The sequence below is a fragment of the Labeo rohita genome, chromosome 16 (assembly GCF_022985175.1).
Source record: "Labeo rohita strain BAU-BD-2019 chromosome 16, IGBB_LRoh.1.0, whole genome shotgun sequence".
Lineage (NCBI taxonomy): Eukaryota > Metazoa > Chordata > Actinopteri > Cypriniformes > Cyprinidae > Labeo > Labeo rohita.
The window spans coordinates 14,434,293-14,444,076 of record NC_066884.1 but is presented as its reverse complement, the minus strand read 5'-3'; the positions used below and the strand labels follow the sequence as shown (position 1 = coordinate 14,444,076).

Genomic DNA, 9,784 nt, shown 5'->3' with positions numbered 1-9,784 from the left:
GACAAATTTCCGAAATTCCTAACCATGCCTACTCATTCAGTATATTTTGTTTACTGCTAGAAAATTACGAGGTTACACAAATTATGGGTCTAAAATGTATTTTTACAAGTCCTAATGTTGTTGTCATAGAAAATAAACATCTGTCTATCAAATTGTGCATTTTTCATGCGTTCGTTCCTGAACACATTTCCCAGAAGCCTTTGCTGTACAACAAGTGACGCATTTAACCTGCGACTTCAGCGCTCTGTTTGGTGCTGTGCGTTGGTAAATCGTTCTATGTTGGATGTTGGATAATTTTTGTGTTTTTTTTTTATTGAAGTGAGAAGAAAAGAGGCTCTCTGGAAATGTAAGTTTAAGCTTATTTACTCTGAAAGCTATTTTTAAAACGTCGTTCAGCAGAAAACGGTGTTTTGATGTAATTCGCGCTTTTTTTCGCTGGGTTTGTAGATGTCTCTCGCAGACGAATTGCTTGCCGACTTGGAGGAGGCAGGAGAGGAAGAGGACGGGCTTTATCCCGGTGGAGAAGGGGGTGAGAGTGATGGGGAACCCGGGGAGAATCAAGCAGATGGGGGTCTGGAGGACATACCGGAGGAGATGGAGGTGGATTACAGTGGGACGGAGAGCGTCACATCCATAGCAAAACTAAGACACAGCAAGCCAGTGAGTTTTGGACTTTTATCTCTAAATGAATTCTTATAAGTACGTCTCCCTGAAGCGTTACACTAACTTATTGCAAACTTCTCGACTTCTTAGTTTGCTGAAATCATGGATAAAATTGGTCATTATGTTGGAAATCAACGTAAAAATTCAGAAGGTGAGTAATATCCATCTTCTTTACGAACATCCTAGAAACGTTAGTTATTAATTTTCCATATTTAACATATTTTTCCTCTCTTCAGTGTCTGGACCTGTTGAAGCGGACCCGGAGTACAGACTCATTGTTGCCGCCAACAATCTCACAGTGGAAATTGACAATGAACTTAGTGAGTTTAATATTTGTTTTATAGTGAATATGCGAAGTCTTTTATTACTGTGAAATTACAAGATATGTAAAACTTATCAAGCACTGTGACATCCATTCTTCTCTTTCCTCCTCAGATATCATTCACAAGTTTGTTCGTGACAAGTACTCCAAAAGGTTTCCTGAACTCGAGTCTCTGGTGCCAAATGCACTAGACTACATAAGAACTGTTAAGGTACCCTATAAATTCAGAAATTTTAATGTGCTGAGCATATTTGAGCAACCCATAGAGGGTTTGCACTTAGATCACGGTTTGGTCAGTTAGCTGGATGCACATCCATATTGGAAAAAGTCAGATGTAAACAACAGCATTGCATTGTTCTGCTAATTTATTCTGTGCTTAATCATATAGAGAAAGGCTTAGAAAGCAGGAAAGGGCACAATATTTTGACAAGCTAAAGTTAATATGCGGTAAAGATACATACAAGCAATTTTAATTAAGATGTTAGTCTAATATTTCATCTACCTGATCAGAAATGATAAGAACAAACACTAATGTTGTCAAGATTCTTGCCCTGGAAGTCCTGGTTCAGTTTGGCCAACCACAAACACTTTCTTTCCTCAGACAGTCTTTTGCACTTTTCACCTAGATTTGTTATAATTTTTAGCAATCTATAGTACTCCAAATGTTTTTCCCAGTCTGACCGATTAGTACAGCCTAAAACATGACAATAATTGACCATTTTCAGCAGCAATAATCAGCAAAAATGTACGTTGTTTACATTCAGTGCCACCAATATGGCTGATGACTAGTCGTGAAAACACTCTATTCTTGCAAAATGAAAATGCAAAATTGCTGTCATAGGATATATCCTCTGATCAGTCATTTTAGTCATAAATTTAGTCTGATCAGTCATAAATTTTCGTATGGGTGTATGTTATACAAGTTGTGTTTGTGTGTGTCTTCAGGAGCTGGGCAACAGTCTAGAGAAATGCAAAAATAATGAGACCCTCCAGCAGATCCTGACTAATGCTACTATCATGGTGGTCAGCGTCACCGCTTCAACCACACAAGGGTGAGTAAACAGACATATTTGGTATGATTACAGGAAGATAACCTTCTTTATATATTTATTTATTTATTTTTTGTTAAACACTTTTTGTTTAAAAGTTTGAAGCAAGTAGAATTTTTGTTTGTGAATTAAGTGAGTTTTATTAACAAGAATGCGTTCAGTGGATCAAAATGAACTGTAAAGACTTTTAGATAGTTCTAGAAGATTAAAAATGCAAATGAATGCTATACTTTTGAACTTACTATTCATCAAAGAATCATAACAAAAAAAACACACACGCACACACAAAAAAAACACATTCAGCGACACAACTGTTGTCAACCTGATGATGTTATTTGAGCACCAAATCAGCATATTAGAATAATTTCTAAAGGATCATGTGACACTGAAAACTGGAGTAGTGACTGCTAAAAGCTGAGCTTTGCTATCACTGAAATAAAATACATTTTTGAATATTTCAAATAAAAAAAGTTGTTGTACAATTATTTTACAATACTACTGTAGTTTTGATCAAATAAATGCAGCCTGGGTGAGGATTGTAGACTTCTAAAAATTTTGCAAGTCTTACTAACCCCAGACTGCAGTGAAATTTTGCTGGTTTTCTGATTAAATGATTGAATTCTGGCAGAACAATGCTTGGTGATGATGAGCTCCAGCGACTGGAAGAGGCGTGTGACATGGCCCTTGAGCTCAACCAATCAAAACACAGGATTTATGAATATGTGGAATCCAGGATGTCATTTATTGCTCCAAATCTTTCAATTATTGTTGGAGCTTCAACTGCTGCCAAGATTATGGGTGAGAACAAGTCTGCTGAATTAAAAAGATAGTTACCCAAAAATTACAACTCTGTTATTTATGTTGTTCCAAACCCTCTTGACTCTCTTTTGTGGGACACAAAAGGTTCATTTAAAAACCAAAAAGTAAATTGTTTTAGCTTTTTGGGTGAAATATTCATTTAAGACACTTATACTTAGTCTCATATACTGCTTCTATTAGGGCTGAACGATATGGACAAAATTTCATATCTCGATTTTCATGCCAGATATCTCGATATCGATACGATACGATATGACTACGGGTTCGGTGAAAACCAAGCATTTCTCAGAAAAATAAAAACAAAGCCTTCTTTTGAGACTGTGTACACAGGTACCATGTCTTTTGCAATGTGGTATGTTATAGCGTCTGTAATTTCTTTGTGTCTGGTGGACGTCGACTCGTACGGCGTAACGCTACTGAACGCGTCAGCAATCAAACTTTGCTTTGGCTTATTTTGGGATGACTGAGAAGTCCCTGGTGTTTCTCTCATTGTCATGCACTCTTCATGCAGCACGCGATGGTGGTGTTTCAGGTGGTGAAACATGTTTGTTGTGCTACCTTGCTTAGTCGCAATTTTTGTTAAGCACGACCTGCACAACACGTCACTCTGGTTTACATCGTCTTTTCTGAATCCAAAATACCTCCAAATAATGGAAGATGATTTATGTTTTGGCACCAAGTCAGATTCTGCACTACCACCGGCCGCATTATCTCCCGCACTCATTTTCTTTCTTTTTAATTTCTCCGCTGTCTCTGTAGTGTGTGCGCGCTGTCTTTAGCGGTGCATTCAAGGGCACTCGTAAAACTGATGTTCGTTGTGTGACTGCCAGAGTTGTATGCAGGGCGGGGCGAGCGCGGAGAGGGGAAATCTATATCGTCTATATCATTGCTTTTTTCGATAGTAATATCTTGAAAGTTCATATCTAGATATAGATACGATAACGATATATCGTTCAGCCCTAGCTTCTATTAAATGATTACTGTTTTATTTGTTTTGTTTTTTTTATATGCAAACCTCCATCTCCCTCATTTCAGGTGTTGCTGGTGGGCTGACTAACCTGTCCAAGATGCCTGCGTGTAATCTGATGCTGCTGGGAGCTCAGCGGAGGACGCTGTCTGGATTCAGCAGCACATCCCTGCTGCCCCACACTGGCTACATCTACCACTGTGACGTAGTGCAGTCTCTGCCTCCAGTGAGCATCAGTCTTTTTGCTTTCACTTAATTATTTTCCATTGCTTTCATTTGATAAGGTGTATTCTGAAATTTTTATTTAATTATTCTTTGCTTCCAGGATCTGAGGAGAAAAGCAGCTCGTTTGGTTGCAGCTAAATGCACACTGGCTTCCCGTGTGGACAGTTTTCACGAGAGCGCGGATGGCAAGGTCAGCGTTGTCATCATGATCTGCACCACTGTGCAGTTTAGAGTCACTTCAAATGATAATCAAAGGGATAGCTCACCCAAAAATGAAAATTCTGTGTTTAATTACTCACCCTCACGTCATTCCAAACCTGTAAGACCTTTGTTCACCTTTAAAACACTAATTAGGGTTTTTTTTTTGGTGAAATCCGAGAGCTTTCTGACCCTCCACAGACAGCAAAGGTACTACCACGTTCAAGGCCCACGCATGTGCTGCGCCTTGTTTACGAGCAGAGGACCGCATGTGTATGTGTCATGGTGCTCTCAATAATGGCGACAGATGGCAACTCAAAAATATTGTAATGTTTATTCCGAAGATAAACAAAGGTCTTACGGGTTTGGAACGACATGAGGGTGAGTAATTAATGACAGAATTTTCATTTTTGGGTGAACCAAAAATCGTTTAAAACTAGATTGTATTTGCTAAAAATGTACAATTTAATTAATTTAATACTTTGTTTAACTTGTGTTAATTTGTTCATGCACAGGTTGGCTATGACTTAAAGGAAGAGATTGAGCGAAAGTTTGATAAATGGCAGGAGCCTCCACCAGTCAAGCAGGTGAAGCCTCTTCCAGCTCCCCTAGATGGACAGAGGAAGAAGAGAGGAGGAAGAAGGTGAGGGTCATGAAGGGTGGGAATGATGGGTCATTGTGAATCTAATGAAGCATGGCAAACTTTCATTTCATGAATCGTTTCACTATATTTTGTGTAAAACAAAATTTTTCAAGGATTTGAGGTGTTTTTTTTTTTTTTTTTTTTTTTTTTTTTAAAGTAGTTTTTCTATTATTATATATTGTTGGTTTTTTTTATGTTGTATTATATATTAAATAATTCCTAAATATGACCTTACACAGAGCTGGGTAGTAACTGATCAAATATTCTCGTTACATCTGGATTTCATAATCAGATTCCAAAATTAAGTACTTGTAATTACATTAACTGACATTTTTAATTACTTGGAATCAGACTACAGTTACTTTATGGATTACATAATTGTTTATTATTTACAAAATAGCAATAAATTATTCATAATTTATTGATTCTCCCTAGTTCCTGTTTTAATTTTTCCTTTCTGCATAGCCTGCAACTTATATACATTCAAAGTATTTCATTTTTTAGTAAGTGTTTTATTTTCAATGATATTATTTTAAGAAGATTTTATTTTACATTTGTATGATTTAGTTAATTATTTGCTTTAATAATTAATAAATTTTTTAGCATTAAACTCGTGAACCCCCTGCAGTTCATTTATAAACCCCAATTTGGGAACCTATATGTTAGGTTTTTATTTTTTATTTTATTTTTTTATTAATCTTTTTTTATCATTCTTTTTTTATTTTTTATTTTTTTTAATTTTGCTTTTTTATATAAATATGGTACAAAATTATTCTATTTAAATCAATGGGATAAGTTAGGTCAAAAATAATTAAAAGGTAATCTTTTTGTCATGCAATTTGGAATCAGTAACAGACTACAATTTGTTAGTAATCTACCCAGCTCTGACCTTACATGCATGTAAGAGGAACTACATTTTATTTTTCCATCTAAAAGAAACTGGAAAAAATTGCATTATGACAATATTCTTAACAAGCAAAAATAAATAAATAATAAAAAAAGCTTTTCTGTTTATATTACATTCTTTCCTAAATATGACAGTTTGACAACATTTCATAGTTTTTATTACAAATTTCTTGACAGTTAAGCAAAAAAAAAAAAGGGGTGAAGTATGCAATTATTTTTGTGTTGTATTTCTTTAGTAAATATTACTAGTACACTATAAAAAAAAATATATGAACAATTTTAACACAGAAATTGCTAGTAAACTTAAACAATTACCAAGAATGGAAATTTGGAATCTTATGTGAAACCTACTCCAAACATCTTTTGGAAAACAACTTTCGAAAAAACATTTTTACATTGCATGAGCTTGTCATACTTTATGCTCTCAGGTATCGTAAGATGAAAGAAAGGCTGGGTCTGACAGAAATCAGGAAACATGCCAACAGAATGACATTTGCAGAGGTTAGTTGACCTATCAGTGTTGCTGTATTAGCGTGTTTTGTTTTAAAATCCGATATATTTATTCAGCAACCGTGGGTTATAAACTTTGTCTTTCTCCCTGTAAGATCGAGGACGATGCTTATCAAGAGGATCTGGGCTTCAGTCTCGGTCAGCTGGGCAAGTCTGGCAGCGGCAGGGTCAGGCAAGCTCAGGTCAACGACTCCACCAAAGCCAGAATATCCAAATCCTTACAGGTATGTTTTCTTGCTGGAGCATGAATTACAAAATTGTAAAAGAAATTCAGTTTCTTAAAAGTTAAATGTATTTTATATAAACTACCATTTAAAGTTAGAGGTTAGTAAGAGTTAAATGTTTTTAAAAGTCTCTCATGTTCACCAAGGCTGCATTTATTTATTAAAAATATAGTAAAAACAGTACAATTCTAAAATATTACGGCAATTTAAAATAATAACTGCTTTCTTTATGATGTTTTACAATATAATTCATTCCTGTGAGGGTAAAGCTGAATTTTCTAATAAGAAATTATGCGAATATGCTGATGTGGTGTTTAAGAAACATTTCTTATCGATGTTGAAAACAGTTGTGATTCAAAATATTTTCTGGAAACCTTGATGTATTTGTTCAGTGTTCTTTGTTAAATAGAAAGTATATAAAACATTTTATTTGAAATAAACTATCAGTCTTTGTAAAATGTATCTGTTTCTTTAAAAACGGTAGTGTAGATTTGGTTTATGTAATAGTTATACATTAGTATTTAATGAGCGTTCATTGCCATATGGTCTTATAAATGTTTTATTCTTGCAGCGGACACTGCAGAAGCAGAGCATGACGTACGGTGGCAAATCCACTGTCAGAGACAGATCATCTGGAACCAGCTCCAGCGTAGCCTTCACGCCTTTACAGGTACACAAACTCATATTTGAAAATTGATTTTTTTTCTCCCATTCTTTTCCTGCCTCTAGGGTGCAGACGTTACAGTCTTCACATTCAGATTGTTTTCTCACGTTCAAGTGCAGTTGCTTTCTGTTTGGTTCCCCTGCTGAATCACTGACAAACAGCTGTGGTTCGGTTGATTTGTTAGTTAACAGTTTGTACACTGTCTGCTCTCTGTCAGGGGCTGGAGATTGTGAACCCACAGGCTGCAGAGAAGAAGGTGGCTGAAGCCAATCAGAAATATTTCTCCAACATGGCCGAGTTCCTCAAGGTCAAGCGCGAGAAGGATGATAAAGTGTGAGGCGGTGTGTCAGACGAAGGAAGCCACATACTTTAACAGCCATGGTCTGATTCACACTTCAACTGTTAATTTATACTCCGTCAGACTCCCACTCAATCGGACTTGTGTGGGAATGGTGACATTATGAGGACAGCACAAGGACACATGAATGGTGATCCTCTTTTCTGTTCAGAGGCAATGAAGATGGAGAGCAATTTGGTTTTTTTTTTTTTTTTTTTGTTCATTTTTATCTTTTTAAGTGTGTGCAAAGGATTTGTGTGTTGACTGTATATAACAAAGAACAGTAAATGCAAGTTGTTTTTTCAATTTCAACAACTTTGGACAACACTTTGATTGAATAAAGTTGCTTATCCAGCTGTACACATTGTCTCCAGTCCTTTTTCATTTTAGTTCAAAGCCATCTGTTATTTTCTCTGTGATGCTTTTTTTTTTTTTTTTTTTTTTTTTTTTTTTGTTATTCATGTAAAAGTTTTTTTGATTGTCAACAATATTGATTTCCACTCTATTGTAGGATGGATTATGGCAATACGTTTTTGTACAACAAAGGAGTTTTAACTAACAAAATGGTTTTATGTATTTGAAGTCCCTTTTATCCTGTCAATTCTATGCCACATTTCATGGTTACGTAATACATTTTAATGAATTATGTGACATTTTCACAGCGTCAGCTCTTACATAATGATAGACCAAGGATCACCATGTCTTTTTTTTTTTAATATTAAAAGTACATTGACTAATTAATTGGAAGTGGTGCATTTTTGAGTCACAATGTAAAATAATTAAGACACCTTTTTAATAATATGGTTTATTACACAGCTCTGTTTAGTCAAATGCAGACTAGTCTGTAATTATTTGTCAGTACGTTAACTAAATTGTAAGTTTAACTCACCTCTGGTAATCAGTCTTGTATAATGAAACTCAAAAATCAATATTTCTCATCCATTTGTGTTTATTTGGTACGGCTATTGTTTGCTTAATGAAATCTGGATCTGCAACTGCTGGATGTATATTATAATTTTAATTATATATACATTTTTGTATTTGTGTATATGTGACCCTGGACCACAAAACCAGTCAAGGTTTTTGAAATTGAGATACATCATCTGAAAGTTGACTAAATAAGCTTTAAATCAATGTATTTGCTTCTTAGGATATGACAATAAATTTTCAAATATATACAACTATTTACAAATCTGGAATCTGAGGATGCAAAAAAAAAAAATTGAGAAAATCGCCTTTAAAGTTGTCCAAATGAAGTTCTTAGTAATGCATATTACTAATCAAAAATTAAGTTTTGATTTTTTATGGTAGTAAATGTACAAAATGTCTTTATGGAACATAATCTGAATATCCTAATGATTTTTGGCATAAAAGAAAATAAAAATCTACATTGTATTTTTACATTAACAATGTAATAGGTTATTCTGTTTATTAAAACCAAGAAGAAATCTGATATAAACTCAAAATTGCGAGTTATAAAGTCAGAATTGTAAGATAAACTCGCAATTCTCTTAACATATTATTTTTTTCAATTGCAAGTTTGTATCATAATTCTGAGGGGGGAAAATCACTGAACTGATGTTCTGCTATTTTTTCGTAGGCTAATAAACTTAATTTCGGATCATCAATCATCAGAGCTCGGCAAACACTGGTCACAGACGCAGAGATGTTATTTCAAAAAGCTGATTGCTCACTTAAAAACTCATAGATCATGTTTTCAAGCCATCACAAGATTTTGACTTGACAAAGTGGTGATATATAAGTGTGTGAAAACGTTATAGGTTAATGTGGGTTCTAAAGCTCATTGTGGTCTTTTCTGAGGTAAACCACATTACAAGACTATTCACAAGCTGTTTTACTGACGGTATAAATGCTTGGAAATAACATTTAACGTTTATAAGTCTATTCATTATTTTAAGCCAGCCACCCAAAAATTCGAAGAAGAAAACAACAACAACTTCAAATAGCTGTGGAGCAGTAACACATTTTCAAAAAAATGACGTAAATCACATTAAAATAACATAACGTACAGAAATGGTTTATGTTATCCTTTGTTTAGATCATAATTTTAAACATTCTGATTGAAAGTTTGAAGAGTAAAGAATAAAATAATAAAAACTACAGTATGCATAAATGTTAAAATTAACAAATGTTAAAGATGTGTTAAAAATGTTTATCGTAAAACATTAAAAAAAAAACATTTTAATGTGAATTTCACAAAAACGAAATTATTACTTTAATTAAAAACAAACAATCG

At 34.4% G+C, this 9,784-nt stretch overlaps 1 protein-coding gene across 1 annotated transcript; it reads left to right on the top strand.

The window, feature by feature from the left end:
• The first annotated feature begins 198 nt into the window (after window positions 1–198).
• On the top strand, window positions 199–8,268 carry prpf31 (PRP31 pre-mRNA processing factor 31 homolog (yeast)). The gene is made up of 14 exons (XM_051132493.1): window positions 199–346; window positions 448–660; window positions 754–814; window positions 900–983; window positions 1,099–1,196; window positions 1,931–2,037; window positions 2,663–2,832; window positions 3,889–4,046; window positions 4,146–4,235; window positions 4,759–4,886; window positions 6,221–6,293; window positions 6,398–6,526; window positions 7,098–7,196; window positions 7,408–8,268. The coding sequence occupies exons 2-14, from the start codon at window positions 448–450 to the stop codon at window positions 7,525–7,527; spliced, it is 1,530 nt and encodes a 509-aa protein (XP_050988450.1). The 5' UTR covers window positions 199–346; the 3' UTR covers window positions 7,528–8,268.
• Window positions 8,269–9,784: the final 1,516 nt, after the last annotated feature.